This window comes from Pseudonaja textilis, chromosome 7 (assembly GCF_049901715.1).
Source record: "Pseudonaja textilis isolate UNSWEBS1 chromosome 7, rPseTex1.2, whole genome shotgun sequence".
NCBI classification, from domain to species: Eukaryota; Metazoa; Chordata; class Lepidosauria; order Squamata; family Elapidae; genus Pseudonaja; species Pseudonaja textilis.
The window spans coordinates 29,134,670-29,153,258 of NC_141996.1; the positions used below are offsets into that span (position 1 = coordinate 29,134,670).

The 18,589-nt window shown below is 36.2% G+C and overlaps 1 protein-coding gene across 6 annotated transcripts in view; it reads left to right on the forward strand.

Moving 5' to 3' along the window:
- Positions 1 to 18,589, forward strand: part of NME7 (NME/NM23 family member 7) — an 87,257-nt gene that overhangs the window by 7,811 nt on the left and 60,857 nt on the right. For 3 of the 6 annotated variants that reach the window (XM_087937316.1, XM_026722421.2, XM_087937315.1), the window contains exons 2-4: positions 9,400 to 9,507; positions 14,805 to 14,971; positions 17,876 to 17,986. In XM_087937316.1, coding sequence (XP_087793442.1) covers positions 9,505 to 9,507; positions 14,805 to 14,971; positions 17,876 to 17,986 — 281 coding nt within the window. In that variant the 5' untranslated portion in view covers positions 9,400 to 9,504. Of the gene's footprint in view, positions 1 to 3,376; positions 3,545 to 7,352; positions 7,437 to 9,399; positions 9,508 to 14,804; positions 14,972 to 17,875; positions 17,987 to 18,589 lie in introns of those variants that run through there. The other 3 variants (XM_087937313.1, XM_087937314.1, XM_087937317.1) reach the window with 3 other exon arrangements.

An 18,589-nucleotide genomic window follows, 5' to 3' on the forward strand; every position in this document is an offset into this window, starting at 1 on the left:
TGCTTAGTCAGGGGACATAGTCTGCATAGTCCCTGATTGTTAAGAGAGAGAGAGAGAGAGAGAGAGAGAGAGAGAGAGAGAGAGAGAGAGAGTGTTGTTCTTTGCCAGTTTAATCAAAGTCTCTTTTGGGTGTCTTTTTGCTGAAATGGGTCTGCATCCCCAAATTTGCTTGTACCACTTGAGAATACCTCTCTCTTTTTTATGTGGCAGGCTCCTGAGCTAGCCTTCTACAGATCACTACCAGACAGTGCTCATTTTCTGCCTGGATGAGCAAAGATAATGGCAGCCCTGTCAGAGCGCAGTGTGCAGTCCATCAGTTTTATTCACACAGATTCATTATATTAGTGGGTCACAGCCCTTCAGCATTTGAAATCACCTGTTATAAAATATTGCTAGCTGACTATCGCAAAGCTAATCTCTTGTTTCATTTTGGTTTTTGTGAGCTTTGTTTAAACTCAAATCATGCATAAAATAAATAATATGAAAGTGGTAATGGACATTCTTCAAAATTTTTTGAAAGGTATTTTTAAGTACGGATTTTTAATTGTAAACTTCTTTGCATCTCTAGATAAGTTTTCCATGATGTAAACAGCCTTGGTAGTGATCCATAATTCCCCAAGAACAGAGTTATGTTTAACCGCAAAGGAATAATTTAAAAGAGGATTCTCCCACCTTGGCAACTTTAAGGCTGGAGGACTTCAGTTCCCAGTTTTGCTGGCTGGGGAATTCTGGGAGTTGAAGTCTTCCAGGCTTAAACTTGCCAAGGTTGGAGACCCCTAATTTAGAAAGAGAGGAGTAACCATCAATAAAAGGTATCAATGAAAAAAGCAATTGATAATGTTGGTATTCTCTGCAATTAAAAATAGATTGGATTCTCCTTCAGCATTTTCAGAGCAAGTTTGTAGAAAAACTTAGAAACATTTAACTAAATAATATTTTTCCTTTATCACTCAATACTTCAAATAAGTTGGTAGGTGTGAAAATGTATGGCCAAGAGATTAACATGTCCAAAAATTGTGGGCTCAAATTTTAGGCTGAAATGTTCTTCACAGCATACCTGCTAGCCCACTGAATGAAGTGGGATTTGTTTCCAAGTAAAGGGGTAAGCAGATTGTAAGTAATCACATTCCCTAATTGCATTAGGATTAAATATAAGGTCAGGGGTTTTTGGTACACTTGGTGGAGCTATTTGCTTGCCAAAGATATTTCTCTACTGGTTTCTGCACTCTTTTTAAAGTGCATAAATTGCCAGCATTTAATTAGGGTTTCTTTTGACAAGAATATTAACTTGAATCATTTGTAAATACCTCTTCCTCTAGAGGTTTTGAAGCTGTTGTAAAAAAAATGTTGAAACATAGGATAGCCAACATGCTATGAAAATGTAATTTCAGTGATTTAACAGAGTTTTCCCTAAGTGTGCTATAATATTGTTACAATGTAGCATCATGTATAGTAACACATTATTATTATTGAGCTTTCAACTGTATTTAATCAGTATTTTAAGCCAAGTTGAATGCACTACCCTCTGTAATCCTTGGGCCATACTGTATGAAGACTTTATTTTACAGTATTGTATTTATGCTTATTTTCTGTATTAGTAAGTATAGGTTTATGTATTTTTACTATAGTGTTTTCTATACAAAAAGCCATATTGAATTTTTACTTGCTTTGATAACATGTGTTTTGCCTATGCAGGTAGTCCTTGATTTATGACTACAATTGAGCCCAAAATTTCTATGCTCAGCAAGAAAGGGCAAGTACATTTTGCCTCATTTATGACCTTTCTGGCCCAATTGTTAAATGAATACTGCAGTTAAGGTGGTCACATGTTTTTTTAAGTGAATCTGCCTTCCCCATTGTCTTTGCTTGTAGAAGTTAGCAAAAGTTGATAATTTGAGCCCAAGACTCAGCAACCCTCATAAATATGAATCTGTTGCCACCATCTGAATTTGGATCATATGACCCTGGGGATGCTCCAACGGTTGTAACTCTGAAAAAGCCATAAGGTGCTTTTTTCAGTGCCATTGTAATTTTGAAGGGTCACTAAATGAACTGTTTTAAGTCGAAGTCTACCTGCAGATGTTTCTGGGCTCAGTCTCAGACATCTACAGTTAGAACAATTAGGTAAGGTAAAAATGAGTAAGACTACTGTGACTCACAAACTTGCAATGCATCGTAGGCTATATTTGAAAAACAGAACGTGTGATGCCTGCAGACATTGACATATCCAGCATCATTCCTCTTGGTGTCTGCTAGGCTTCCTATAGAACCTGATTTTAATTTTATGTATATATTTAGTACTTTTTTTATACTTCATACTTTCTTCTAAGAATTCTTCTTTGCCTTATATAGGTTTTTACAGCAATTCTTAGGAGAAAAAAATGGAAGGGCTGCAGCCCAGGGATTTGTTTGACAATAAACTCCTCTTCCAGAAAAAAAAGGGAAAGATAAACTGTTAATCGAAGAGACATGGCAAAAAGACAAAGTAGGAATTAGAGGAGATGGTAGAAAATAATATCATCCGTTTGCTTTTTTTTTTTTTTTTGAAAGTCCATGTCTGCAATGTAGCCATTTTGTTAAATCATTTTCAAGTTAGACTATTACCCACTCATAAAATTTCAGTTGTGTCCTTTGAACCCAAAAGATTGCCAACACCTGCAATTCAAGATTGCTTGCTACAGTTTCACTGTGTCTCTGCTACTGGATTTTAAACAGAACAAATGGGAGAATTGGATCTACAGTTTACACTAATTCCCTGTTTAGGCAGCCACCTTATACTTGCAGTTCTAAACCCTATGGTTTCAGTAGTTAAAATGTTCATAGGTAGCATCAAACAGTATGTGCTATTGAAAAGACATAGACATTGCTTCATCCATCTGAATTGGATTGTGATTCAGCTTCAGCCTTAGTAGAAAGGTAGTAATGCTGTACAATGGGATTATTTGCATCGCTAATTTGATTAGTTGATCTGAATTAAAAAGATTTACAATTCTAATCTTTTCAAGTATATTCAGTGTAGTTCATTGGAATTTGCTCCCGTCAAGGAATATACTACTAGACCCTAACTACATTTTTGTAAGGGCACACTGTACTTGGTTCCAGAAGTAGCTATGAATTCCAGTTGAAATCCTCTTTGTACTTGTTTGCCCTCCCATTTTTACTTTTCTTTTTTTTGCATAATTCTTTTCTAAAGATATTAGATAAGTTAGAAAAACCAACACACCCCTGTTCCAATATTAACCTGATATGTGTCTTTATGATAATAGTTTTACAGGCGTGCCATCAAACATTGTGGTAACTGAAATCTGATGTTCAGCTGAATTGCTCAAGAGTTAATATTTTACGCAATCCAAGGTAAAAAGGAGCATTTAATTTTAATGACAGACTGATCAGGAGCCTGTTTGGTTAAACTGTAGTACACAATGAATGCTGGCTCAGAATGTTCCCAGTAGTGAATAAAAAGGGGATTGGCTGAGCTCATTTTCCTTCTTTGTAGCAAGGCAATAAATTTTTAATAGACCATGATATTCTCAGAATGTTCAAGGTAAGTGCAAAATGTGTGCTCTTTGGAACCACCTTTCAAATTCTTCGGCACTAACACATGCTGGTATCAGCTGGCTGAAGGTCACTTTTCACCCTTATTGCACTTCCAGTAGAACCCAACTGTAGTACTTGTCTTATGTTTAGAAAGTATTAGACATCGAAAATGATTGTGGCATAGTTGGCTGAGAGTCAATTGGGAACTCGGACACTGAGTTCAAGGCTCATTTGTGCATTTTATATATGCTACATTGACTTCATTCAGATCTTAACTGTTTCTAGCCAGACCTTGCAGGCCATTTTTGTTCATAGTGGCTTTTAATTAATTACACTGGGCTTGATTTTTATCCATCATTAGTTCTTTGTTTCACGTTTTTATAGTGTTTCTGTTTCCCCGACTTGAGTTTTCTTCAACTTTTCCTGAAAATATAGGAACTATGGACAATACAGTGCTTGGAACGGAAGAGGATGGAATATAAATAGAAAAATTAATTCTCTAGTCCTCAACTTACGATGATAAGTGGGAACAGAATTTCCATTGCTGAGCCAGGTTGTTGATAAATGAATCTCATGCCTGATTACAATCATTTTTGCCATAGTTGTTGGTTTATTTATTTATTTAAATTAATTTGCTGCCCAATTCATTTCAAAGCGAATCTGGGCGGCTCACAGCATAAAAACATTTAAATTAACAGAGAGAAACATTCCTAACACAATAAAATGAAAGTAATATCAAATAAAATCATAGTTACAAGATAGGGAAGAAGGGAACTGGATGGAAGGGAGATGGACTGGTTCTTAATTAATCAACCATCTCCAGTGTGATACTTTTCTGTTGGGCCCCCAAGTCATCTGACAGAGTTAGGTCTTAAGGCTGTTGGGGAAGGTCAGAAGTGTGGGAGCTGATCTCACCTCAGGGGGTAAGATATAGGTACTCCTTGACTTACAACAGTTCATTTAATGATCGTTCAAAATTATAATAACACAGAAAAAAGTGAGTTATGACCATTTTTCACAATTGTGATTGTTTGCTGCATCCCCACGGTCATGTGAACAAAATTCAGATGCTTGGCAACTGGTTCATATTTACGATGGTTGCAGTGTCCCAGGGTCATGGGATAAACTTGCATTCTTCTGACAAGCAAAGACAATGGGAAAGCCAGATTCATTTAACAACGGGGTTACTAACAACAACTTCAATGATTCACTTAACAGTGGTGGCAAGAAAAGTCGTAAAATGGGGCAAAAGTCATTTAACAAATTTATCACTTAGCAACATAAATGTTGGGCTCCATTGGTTGTAAGTCAAGGACTAGCCGTATTCCAAAAGGCAGCCACAGCAGAGAATGCTCTTCTGGATCCCACAGCTGACAGGATCTACAATATGTCTCCTCTGCTGGCACAGGTGGGGGTAGGCTAATACCATCAGGTTGAGATGGTTCCTCAACTAACCTGTATCCTTGCCTTGCAGGGGTTTAAAGGTAATAACCAACACCCTGAACTGAACTTGGAAGTAAACCAGCAATGTGTGCAGCTGGCGGAGGCGTGTAACATGGCCCATTCTGGCAGCCCTAAGAACTGCCTGCACTGCCACAATTTTGAATGCTCTTCAAGGGTAGTCCCACGTAGAGTGCATTGCAGTAGTCCAAATGTGAGATGACTAGGGCTTGAATGACTGAGCACAGGGTTGTTAAGTGAGTAACTATGTTGTTAAATGAATCATGTGGTCATTAAGCAAATGTGGATTCCCCCATTGACTTTGATTGCCAGAAGCTATCCGGAAAGATTGCAAATGGTGATCCCGTGACAATGGGACACTGCAACCATAGGAAATGCGTACTAATTGTCAAGTGCCCAAATTTTGATTAAGTGACTGTGGACAGGCTGCAGCAGCCATAAGTGCAAGGACAGGTCGTAATCAATTTCTTCAGTTTGTTTGTAAATTTGACTGGTCGCTAAATGAATGCTTTTAAGCTAAGGACTACTTATAATTAATTAAAGTGGGCGTAGTGCAGAGCCTTTAATGTAACAGCTTCCAGTTGTTTTTAATTGGAGTTCAAGAATATATAAGGCTATGTGGTATAGTTGCCTTGATTTGGGAATGAAAAAAAATTCTGATTGTAAATTGCTTTGAATGCAATTTTATTGTGAAAAAGTGGATGTAAATGAAGTAATATATTATTAAGTACATTAGGCCCTTACAAATGAATGATTTGATTTCAAGGAAGTTCATGCTTTCAAATTGAATCAAGTTCCTTCAGATTGCTTCAAACTCAATTATATTTGATAGACTTCCTGGCTTTGCAAAGTCTTGAACATTTTTCTTTGATATAGTGCACTTGCTATTCAGCTTTAAAGCATATATTACAAATTATTTTTCAAAGAATTTTCTCATTTACACAATTGTGATAATTTACTAGGTTTTTTTAATTGTCCCCAATTAAAAAAAATCTCTCCCTCTTTCTCCCCCTTTCTTTCTCCTGCCTTTGAAACACAAATTCAAATTAAATAATTGAAAATATTGTTTCTTATTGGAATGTGGTTGATTGATGCATCCTGTATTACATCCTTTTAATCGTGAATTGAAATATACTGAAAGAATAAGAGTTAAAATATTATTGTCATTCTAAATGTAAGAAAAGTTCAACCACAAGGAAAGCTTTACTCTGGCAATGGTAATGCATTGCAAGAAACTCTGCTTAGTTCCACAAGCTTCTAACCCTGACCCTAACAAGGGACTGTTGTTATGCATAGAATTTCATGTCTGCTTTTCAAACATCATAGTAATTTTTTAAAAAAATCTAATTAGTTTTATTTTTACAAATTCTCATTTGGCACACACTTTTTATGATAGTTTCTAAATAATTGACTGAATGATGAGCGATTTTGAGGAGTTCTGAGAAGGAAAGGGTAAAAGTTATATTGTTCTAATTGTGCTTGTGTGTGTATTTTACAATTACCCGATTTAAAGGTATTTATCTTATTGTTCACAGTTCAAAGTTACTGTACGTTAATGGCCTTTCTGTAAAACAACCTGAGAGTATCAAAGCAATAGAAACAGACAAAATATCAACAATATAACATGAGCTTTTAAAAAAGGGCATAGCAGTAATATCAGTGTACTTCAGAGTTATACTGTTTACATACAGTAACTTGCTCTGCCATTCTTGGTTGGGATAGATCATCTTCTTTGAAGTTCCTTGTTGAGAGCTGTGTTTGGTGTATTTGCTGTTTATCTTAGAACTTATCTTAGAAAATGCCTGGGTCAGGGGTCCCCAAGCCTGGATCCATGCACCAGCATTGGTGCATGCCAGAAACTGGGCTGCGCAAACAAGTGAAGCCCCATCCGCTGGATGCAAGCAGCACATGAAGCCAAGCCCCCTCTGGTCCACGAAAAATCCCTCTCCACAGAATAGATCTCTGGTGCCCAAAAGGTTGGTGGCTGCTGCTCTGGGCTGTTTGTTTTCTTCCTTACTTTTGGTTATGTATTTAAATGGTTTGAGAAAAGGGTTTATCTCTTATGTTCATCCCTGCGTTGCCTATGTTTTCTACTGGAAGAAGGCATATATTGAAGTTGACAAAATGTATACGGTACAGTTTTAGATTGATTCTCATATTCTTGAAAAATATAGACAGCTTATATATGATTTGGAATTGTTCTATTTCAATGTACAGTAATAAAATTTGAACATAAATAAGAATATTATAGTATTACTGCTAGATCCTATTCAGGACTACTCACTGGATCTTGAAAGGAAATAAATATTTGTTTTGCAGAATGCAAATAGCTCTACATCTAGAATTATACCAAAATTGATAAAAGAAGAAGATATTCCATTTCCATAGGATTCCCAACCCACACTCTTCCTCAGTGATGCATTCTTCCATCTAAATGGGTAAAAAAATCTGCCCTGTTCTATTTTATCTCCTACCTGGATATTTATGCTTAGAAAAAGTGCTAGTCTTTAATAGAAAAATATAAGCTGATATAAATGGACGGTGCAATTTTATACAATAAATAAAGTAAAGTAAGCGTCTCATTTGAAAATACTTTTTAAACCTGGAGTCCCCAACCCCCAGGCCATGGATTGATACTGGTCCATGGCCTGTTAGGAACTGGGCCGCACATCTGGAAGTGAGTGACAGGTGACCGAGTGAAACTGAAGCCATCCCCCTCCCCGGTCTTTGGAAAAATTGTTTTCCACAAAACTGGTCAGTAGCGTGAAAAGGGTCGGGGACTGTCATTTTAAACTATAGTTTTAAAGTATGAGCCTTCAGACAGCTAGTGGTAAGTACTGAATCCATTCATTTCTGTCTATAGTGGTAAATAGATGTAAGATCTTTCATTCAATCTCTGTTGGTAATGACTTATTGCCTTCTTTTTTCTTTTTATTGGTTTTAAGACAAACATAGACAAACAAAACATAAAAACATCAAGCCATCTTCCATATATATACATACAGTGTGTCGGTTGGTTTACAAATTGTTTTGTGCTTTCATTTTGTAATCTTCAATTACAATTACGTTGTATATATTCTCATATTTTCAATCAAATATTAAATACATTAATATAATTGTTAATCATTTGACTATACTTTTATTCATGTTTTACAAAACAATCCATATTTTACTTAATTTGTTTTATGACAATTCATATCATCAACTCAAATCTATCCTACAATCATTTTGTAGATATAATAAGAAAAGAATACATCTTTGACTTATTGCCTTTTTATAGCAGTGGGAAAAGTATACAAGCTGCTTCTTGGACAGAAAAGCTCTCTTAGCAACTGTTATGTCTTCAGTGAGCCACAGATAATACATACTGTGTGTTCTTTTGAGCTTTAGAAAATGACCGGCTGACAATTGTCTCTTTGTGAGTCATCAGCTGCTTTTGAATACTGAATTTTTAAATGTGCAATATTTGATTAATCCCTGAATTTTAAATAGTCTGGAGAAGCTGAGAGTATGAAGCTCTCTAATATATATATATATATATATATATATGTGTGTGTGTGTGTGTGTGTGTGTGTGTGTGTGTGTGTGTTTTCTGAGGTTCTGCAGGTATTTGTATGTGGATCTTTGGTTGTTGGGTTTTCTCCCACGTAAGATTGAGTATCTGAGCACGTTTGATGAAGTCTCATTCATCATCTTCAGGCTTCTGTCTCCGGCTCTGTGCTTCTCAGAGTAATGTCACATTACTCTGAGAAGCACAGAGCCGAGACAGAAGCCTGAAGATGATGAATGAGACTTCATCAAACGTTGCCTAGATACTCGAATCTTACGCTGAGAAAACCCAACAACTAAAGATCCATATATATATATATATGGGATTCTCTCTCTCTCTCTCTCTCTCTCTCTCTCTCTCTCTCTCTCTCTCTCTCTCTCTCTTGCGCAGCGCACACTCTCTGTGGGGCATGTCTTAAACTAAATCCCATAAATAGTCAGGAAACTTTTGTCATTGTTGTCTAGACCTGTGGCAATGCTTAGTACAGTTTTCTAGAACTCTTAGAAAAGTTGAAAAGATAAGTATAAAATTAATAAAATATGTATTTTATGGGCATCTGCCTTGATTTTATACTACAATGCCTAGCTAATCACTGGTATGCTGTTGTACATGAATAGCAATAGCTGTCAATGAAGATAGTGAAATGTTCCATACTTTTGGAGAAACACTTAAAAAAGTAATGGTCCTTATTTAAAATTCCAGCTTTTGGTGCCAGGTTGACAAATCTTGATATCTTTTATCACAAATCGCTAAACAGCATTGTTACATCAGGTATTAGTGAAAGATATATTGAACATATTGTCTATTCTGAAATTGTTACAAAATCCATACATTTTACTTCTGTTTTTTAGAACCAAGAGGAAAGATTTGCTTTCATTGCAGAATGGTATGATCCAACTGCTTCACTTTTTCGGCGCTATGAGCTTCTGTATTACCCTACAGACGGATCAGTGGAAATGGTAAGAATATTTTGTTTAAAAGTATTTTATAAACTTCAATAATATGGATTATATGTTACACCAGAAACAGAAGAATTGCTTTCCTTGCCTAAGAACTGCATAATGTAGAAGAATATGACATTATTTCCTCTTTTCAGAAACCTACATATAATTGCAATATATTTTCATACAAAGAAAGAATGTCGTTGAGAAAAACTGAGTATGAGTTTGTATTCTATTCAGTAGAATATTAATTGGGAAAAATATGAAACTTTCCAACAAATAAGAGCAGGTTGAACAATCTTGCTCGAGATAACTTGAGATAATCCACTTAGCCATTAGGTTTGTTTCCTCTATTTCCATCTTTTCCAGAGGCCTTTTCTATAATCATGGAGATGAAATCCCACGACATACTTCCTTTCATAAGTTAAATATTACCTGTTATACAGGATTAGTATGTAAAGTTTGCTTATCTAATTTTTGGCTCTTCTTCTCCCCCTGTTAAATATTAATGAGTTTACTACTGATCAGAACTTGGATTATTGAATTGGTGCATTTTGTATGTTTATTTGTGTACATGCATATGATCTGCATAGCTCTTATTCGCTTAAAAATATGCATAAGGCAAGTGGCTTATTACCACAATGTATCATTTATATAACGAGGGATTATTGAATAAACCATGGTTGGCTAAGTTCTCAAAATATACTTAGCAATAAACTTTTTTTAAAAAAAAATTATTATTTTCTTGAAGAAAATAAAACAGAACCTATGAATAAAATTTTAATAATTCAGATAAATTCACCTAAATAATACAAGGTAGGAAGTAAAATTAATACCGTGTTTCTCCAACAATATGGCCTCCACCAATAGGAAGGCCCAGCATGATTTCTAGGCATGAGGTGAAATTAAGCCCTGCCCCCAAAATTTAGGCCTATTTAATCCATGCATTTCCCCGCCATTTCTTACATCCTTTGTTAGAACTACACAAGGTGAAGAGAAATGAGGGGGAAGGGCGGGGTGGGGTGCAGGGAAAACTTGTCTTTAGGAGTTAGAAGCGGCCTCGGGGTGAGCGCGCACACACACTTCCCTCACACCGAGGCCGCTTCTACTGGCCGATCGAAGTGGCTGGTGACTGCACTTGGGGAGCTTCCATTGCCCAAAAGAGACTGCCTAATGGCGATGGGACACGGGCAGCCACGTCTTGCCCTGAAGCAGCTGGGGACTCTGCCTTCGGGGAGCTTTCGTTGGCCGATAGAAGCGGCCTCGTGGCGAGTTATGTCCATATGGGCCGCTCTAGGTTGGGGAGGAAATTAAGTCACCCCCAAAAAGATGGCCTAGCCGTTTTTTCAGGGGTCAAAAAAAAAATAAGGCCTGGCCTTATTTTGTGAGAAACACGGTACAAGAAATAAAATCGAATAATGGGAAAAGGGAATGAGTAAGGATAGATTAATAATATTTATCTGGTTTTCTGCATTACAAAATACTATTTTTTTCATGCAAAATATATTACAATTTTTAAACATGTAATCTAGATTATTTTTTATTGTTAGTGTTAGGAATGTAAGTCACCTAATATTTGGGTTGGAAAATATATAAACCAGGATAGACATTTTAATACTGTTTTTTTAAGATAATGCTAGAACTGTAATTGGATGTGGTTCCTCAAATGGCCATAAGATGGAGCCAGAAATCTGGGTTGTTTAGTCCTGTTCCGTTGCTGAGAGTGTTGCTGTTCCTTATTGACTATTGACTGATCATAGTTCTTCTTGGATTTGATGTAAGTCTGTTACTGAACTGTTTTTGATACTGGACTTTGATTTTGGATTATCCCTGGACTGAAAACTGACTGCTTTAACCGTGAATGACTTGGACTGTGTTTGGACTTTGCTTAACCGTTTTACTGGAAGTAAAAACCTACATTTTACTATACAGTGTAGCTATGTGCTATTTGTGTGTTGTTCTTCACCACTCTCACTATGTCTCCCTGTGTGTGCTCATTCTCCTAGTGGAGAATTACCTCAACACTGGTTATGGGCCCACGCCATACCAGGCTCAGAAAACTGAGAGTTGCTGTGAATACACAGTAACGTATACAGACAGCTGTTTACTGTTTAATTGTGGTTTACTATCCTGGTAAAGATGGCACAAGACACTTCAACAAGTCTATCACTGATAACTCGGTTGGATGGAACAAACTATGTTTCCTAAAGTGCAGTCTACTTCTGCATAGAGAAGGGTTATGGAATGCAGTTCAAGATCCACCGGATATAAATGCTTGGGATCCAGAAAATGAGGATGATCCCAAGAAGCTTGTTGACTTTAAACAGATCAACAAACGAGCTCTTTGTATAATTGGACTAACACTGAGTGGCCAGCAGCTAGTCTATATTCGTGGAGAAGAGTCTGCTGCTAGGTGTTGGGAGAATTTGAAGAGGATTTATGTTCGTGACAGTGTAGGTGCACACATACATCTTACACGTAAACTGTTTAGAGCACGTCTTCTGAATGGTGGAGATATGTTAGCTCATTTGAACTTCATGAAAAGAACTTTTCAAGAGCTACATGAAAAGGAACTGATATTTTCAGAGCTGCATCAAGTTTACATCATTCTTTCCTCATTGGATGAAAGTTATAATGATTACATATCTTCACTGGAAGTCCTGCCCAGAGATAAACTGGCATTGACTGACATAACCGGAAGATTGTTAGAAGAAGCAAGAAGATGACTGGATAGGGACCAACTGAGAAAGGAACAACCACAAGAAGAGGATTTGTCTTCAACTGCCTATACTGTTAGGAAATGTTTTTCTTGTGGGGCTTGGGAAAATATAGCTAAGTTCTGTAAGAAGGGAAAACGATAGAATACTGGTAATCACCAGAAGGCCAAGAAGAATGTTGGTTTAACTATGTGTAGCAATTCAACTGTAAACCATGATTTGTGGGTTGTTGATAGTGGAGCATCGCAGTGCATTACTAAAAATAGAGAGAGGTTTATAAAGATGTCTATGAGTAAGCAACATGTATCATTGGCAAATGGATGGAAGATGAAAGCGTCTGGTGAAGGTACTGCTTATTGCTCTTGTGTAAATGAGCATTTAACTATGTTATATGTACCTAAACTGAAATTTAATTTATTATCAGTAAGGGCTTTAGTTAATATTGGTTATGTAGTAACCTTTAAGGGAGATAACTGAACTGTTTTTTGATACTGGACTTTGATATTTGGATTATCCCTGAACACTGACTGATTTACCTGTGGATGACTTGGACTGCTTATCTTGGACTGTGTTTAAACGTTTATTGGAAGTAAAAACCTACATTTACTGTACAGTGTATCTGTGTGCTGTGTGTGTGTTATTCAACATTACTCTCACTACGTCTCCCAATATGCGCTTATTCTCCTGACGGGGAATTACCTCAATATGTATTTTTGTTTAAATAGATGAATAATAATTCAGGATGAACAGGTAAGTTATATATACATGTTTGTATTAATATCACAGTTTTTCAGAGATGTTAGCAGTTGAAAATGGATTGAAACTTTTGCAATAATCATCAAAAGAAATGACAAATAATAGTGAAGCATTCTAATCTATGGCATAGTGGCTTATAAGAATTTCCAAAATGTGAGTCCACAGGAGAGAAACTTCATTATAAACTATGTAATGCGTGCAGTGTAAGAAAATAAAGGAAAAGCAAACAGAATAAAGGGCCATTGCAAGGACATAGTGGCGAATTGGTATTGGATGAAAGTGAGAAGACAGAACTTTTAAGTCCTGTTTTGCACCTGACTTTTCTTAGAAATAAAATAGAGCCCCAGCTAATTATCATTAGCAGGGAAAGAACTGCATCATAGGATAGGCAAGCAGAAGGTAAGAAAAAACATAGGCTAAGAAGAGTGATTGAGTGGTGACATGATAACAATGTAGAAGAAGGAAATTGACTTTTGTCAATTATCCCATACAATCAAACCAGTGGGTTAAACCTACCAGGGAGTACCGTGCTTTTTGCACTATAAGACACACTCCCCCCGCCCCCCCAAAAAGGCGGGTGGAAATGTTTGTGTGTCTTATAGAGCGAATGTTGCTGAAGCCTGCCCATCCGCCGGCCCCCACTCTTCGGTCTCTGCCTCCCAGCAATTTGTCTCCTTGTAGCAAACAGCCTGGTTAGCTTCACCACAGCCTGATTTAGCATGAGCAGCTGATTGGTGGTTGGATCAATCTCTGCCACCTGGAACGGGCCAAAAACAGGATGCGTGGAGGCCGAAAGTGCGGAGGCCAAAAATGGGGCATGCGGAGGCGGTGATATGTGGTGGCGGTGATGGGCAGTGGTGATCCCTGCAGTCTGGAACAGCTGATTGGTGGTATTCCGGGAAGCCGATCAAACTGCCAATCTTGTGCTAAATCAGGCTGTGCTGAAGCTGACCAGACTGTTTGCTGTAAGGAGGCAAATTGCTGGGAGGCAGAGTCAGATATTTTTTTCTTGTTTTCTTCCCCAAAAGCTACGTGCATCTTATGGTCTGGAATGTCTTATAGTGCAAAAAATACCATAAGTTGAGGCTTGAGGGCAGGAAAAACTAATTGCTACACAAAAGTGTTGAGTCCTTCAAACAGGCTGCGTGACCATCTGTTGGCTGTATTCCAGTGCATCCTGTGCGGAGTGGGTGGTTGGATGAGATGATCTCCAAAATGGCATCAATATAACAATTGTAGAATTGTTTAATACAAATGGAACTGGATTTGCCAATGTGTTTTTTGTTAAAGTTTTATCTCAACCTTTATATAGTGCTTGAAATCTCAACCCCAAAATCACCTATATGTTTCCATACCAGACAGTAGACTAGAACTTGGGGGTCTTTGGCATCTGTGCAATATTTTAATTACTACATTACACTAGCTCCTTTTCAGTTGTTATAGCATAATTATATATTTAATTCATCTCATGAACACATTTAATGGTCATCAGAGGCTCAGAATCCCAAAGGTTCATGCTTAAAATGTGACAAATTGCATGAGAACCAACAAATTAGGCAGGTAACTAGGAAACATGATTTGTTAAAAAAAAAATTAACCTATGTGTGATTTTAAACAGAAATCTGAAAAGTTGTCACATTTTTGCCAATAAAACAGAAAATGAAAAAGGCAGAGGGGGATGTTCTATTACACCTTCTATTCTATGACCTTTTCTGGATTTTTTTCTATATGCATCAAGTAGGAATTCAATATCCAACATTTGACTGGATTTTATTGAAATGTTATATATTTTAATTTTAAAAAACCAAGAAATTTAAAACAGCTATTTTCTTTACTCTTCAGTATGACATGAAGAATCGCTCCAAATTCTTGAATCGCACTAAATATGAAGATCTGAATTTTAAAGATCTCTTTGTGGGCAACAGAATTACTATTTTTTCACGCCACCTCAATTTGGTAGACTATGCCGATCAATACACTTCTCGCTTGTTGGGCAGTTGCAAAGAAAGGTGAGAAAGTGCTATTTCTGAGCTTCTGAGGAATGTTCAGTTTTGTAAGTTAATTTAATCAACATACTTCACTTAATGAGTCATATACAAGAATGACAGGCATTGGTTTTTCTGATGGAAGAAAGGGAAAATAGAGAAGGGTATTATATTAAATTGGTCCCCAGAAAAACTGGAACCAAGTATGTGAACATAAAAAAGAAGCAAGCTCTTTGTTATAATTGTGTCTTGTTTTTCATATACTTTTCTGCTGCTTTAACTTTGTGTGGTTATATCTTATTTACTGTCAGGGGCTTACAATTAAAATGTTCAAAAATATTCATATTGGATCTGTTATAACTCAGACTATTGTCATAGAGCCTAAATTGGCTGTTCTAAGTTTTAAGATAATCCAAACAGCACCTTGAAACATAAAGAATTAAGATCCTGTGATAAAATGGCAAATAAGCTGGAAAATTACATACAGTACCTACCCCCCCAAAGATAGCAGTACAACAATGCAGAAGATTATTTTTCGTCTGAATCTAAATTTACTGATGTATGACAAAGCCATTTTTATTTTTAGTACTCATTCTCAAGTTCTTAGTTAATGTAATTAAAATGTGTTTGTGTGTATAAAATATATTTGTGTATTATTTTTATATATGCTCCAATGTATTATTAATAATATGTCTACTTTAAAAAAAAAGAAAACCTGTGTTTTCTTTTGTGTTGGTGTTTCTTACTAACTTATAGTAATAGTCACAAATTCTTTCAGAAAGAACTAAGAGCGAGCTGCAAATGGCAAAATAGATTTTTTAGCACTGTTGAAAATATTTTTGGAAGGGAAGAAAACTAGGTTTTCTGGATGACATTTGCTCATTTCCTCATTTGGCAATGTGGATAACAACAACATAAGTAATAACAAATATCTCTTCCAAAAAATTGACATCGAATTGTTAAAAAAGGAGAGAAATAATGTACACATGTGATTCACTGGCTTCATTAGAATTATTGATCAAGATATTTACTAGTATCAACATATTATTGATCAATGTGGCATTATTGACATCAAATTAATATGCCAGATTATCCTCTAAAATACAAATCAGTACTAAAAGTATGTGATAACTAGCATTTAGAGATTTTTAAAGTACAGGTAGCCCTCAGCTTACAACTGCAATTGTGCCAAAATTTATCTTGTTAGGAGTGTTTTGCCTTAGTTTACAACCTTCCTTGGTACAGTTATTAAGTGTTGTTAAATTAGTAATACGGTTGCTAATTGAATCTGGCTTCCCCATTGACTTTGCTTGTCAGTAGGTCGGAAAAGAGAATCACATGACCCTGGGACACTGCAACTGTCATAAACATGGGTCAATTGCCAAGCATCTGAATTTTGTTCACATGGCCATGGGGATGCTGCAATGGTCGTAAATGTGAAAAATGGTCATAAATCACTTTTTCCAGTGCCATTGTAAGTTTGAACGGTCACTAAATGAACTGTTATAAGTCAACTACCTCTATAGCTAAGAGAACTCTTTAATTAACAAAGAAAATATGTATTAGGATTTTTTTAAAAAGGAAGGGAGGCAACAGGGGGTAGGGTCATCTAAAATGGCAGCTTAGCCTCTGAGAAAAAAAACCTAAAAATTAATCTGGCATTTCTTTTGAGATATAAAAAATGAAATTGTATAGTTTCTAGATCTAAAAGTTTGTATACACTAGAGTCTTTTTGCATCTTAGATGATTTCATCCCATAATTTGAGTGGTGGCTTAGATTCCTTTCTTTCCTTCATTCCTCACTACTGTTCCCAGGGAAAAACAAAAGAACAAAAGTCTCTGGTAAACTCCTCCTTTCTTATTTAACTTCAGGGTAGTTCTTGTTCAGTGGTTTAGCCAACTTACAATACGAGAGGTAGAAGGGATTTGTTCTCAGGTCAACTGTGAGTATCTTCTGACCTACACAAATCTTTAGAAACTTGTATTGTCGCTAAATATCCTGCTTAATCCTCAGGAAATTTGTTAAAACTAAGCCTTTATTGTGGAGTTTTTTTGAGATGACTGTGTTTATATGGCTTGGAGCTGACCATGGTGCTTGAACTACTTGATTTCCTCAGGGAAAATTTAGAAAAGCACAAAAAAACCCCAAACAAACGTACTGCTGGTTTCCCATAGTGATTACACACTTAGTTAGGGACATTGCTTCCTCTTCTTTTTCTCTGTCACACCAATTTTGGCATATCCCCCCCTCCAAGTATCATAATCCAGATACTACCATAAATAAAATTTCAACCAATTGTTTGCTTTCTGAGTTTCTGACAAAAGAAAATACTAAAGGCATACTTTTCTTCCTTAACTGCTCTATAGTCCAAGAGTTCCAGTTATAGTGCAGTTGTCAAAGGAACATGTTCATGGGATAATGGGGGTGACAGGATAAAAAAAAATCTGCTGGATTTCATTTAAGCTGTTGAAGAACCAGCACCTCTCCCCATAAGCATATCTTTCCACTTTGCAGTATGAGAATATTAAAAACAATATTGCAAAAGTATAATTAGCTACTCTACCTGCCCTACTTTGGGTCAGTAATATTTCTTCCTGTCCTTCCTAATATATAGCTACTTTACATGGGTCTAACATAAGTTTTTTATTTGCCTAACATAAGTTCCCTTTCCTCTCTAACTAGAATCTGAAGAGGACAAAAGGACAGCAATGTCTAAACAAGTACCCTCATTATTTGTTCCTGTGCAACTTCTTGTTTCAAAACTCATTTTATTACTGATATGTTTGGGCCAAATATTTTCATTATCTATCTGGGTACTTAGGAATGATCATATAATGATAATTGATATTATTATGTTTTCCTGTCTTAGTAACATTGATGCATAAGCTAATTTTTTTTTTAAATTTCTCATTTAAATCTGATAATAGAACCTTGGCATTATTAAAACCAGATGTAGGACTCAGAATTGGAGACGTTATTGATATGATTATTAATTCTGGTTTTACAATAACAAAGGCTAAAATGGTGAAACTTACAAGGTGAGATTTTAATCATTATTTTTCAAAAAATGGAAATATGGTTTATATTTTAAATCTTTACTGAGTCATGAAGTATAATCTTTAGCTTTTTGTAAAACTACCCTAAAATGTATAGCTGTTGCCAATCTATATTCTCTCATGATATCTTATTAAAGTATGACCATGAAACGATCATATTTAGCATTTCCATCTTGAACCATGTTGTAGCCAAAGAATAGAAGAAATGAAGATAAATATTTTGGAGTTTGTAGCAAACCAGCCAGCACACAAAGAAATAATTCAGCAGGATTCATTATGTAGAAGAAACTTCTTTATATATACAATAATATAAAACATGATGCATGTATACAATACCCATGCTGCTCTTGCAACATGATGGAGAGAAGAAATAGCAAGTACAAGAACTAGCACACTAGAACTATTTTTATACACAAAACAGTTAAGCTGAGCCACGCCCAGGCTCCAAGCCCGGTTGCAACAAATCCTGTGTCTCAGTCACCAAACAGTCCCCATTGGCTGACGTTGACATGTCTATTCTAGTTCATGAATCCATATACACTGACAAAATACTGTGTGTTATAGTGTGATCTCCCATGAAAGAAT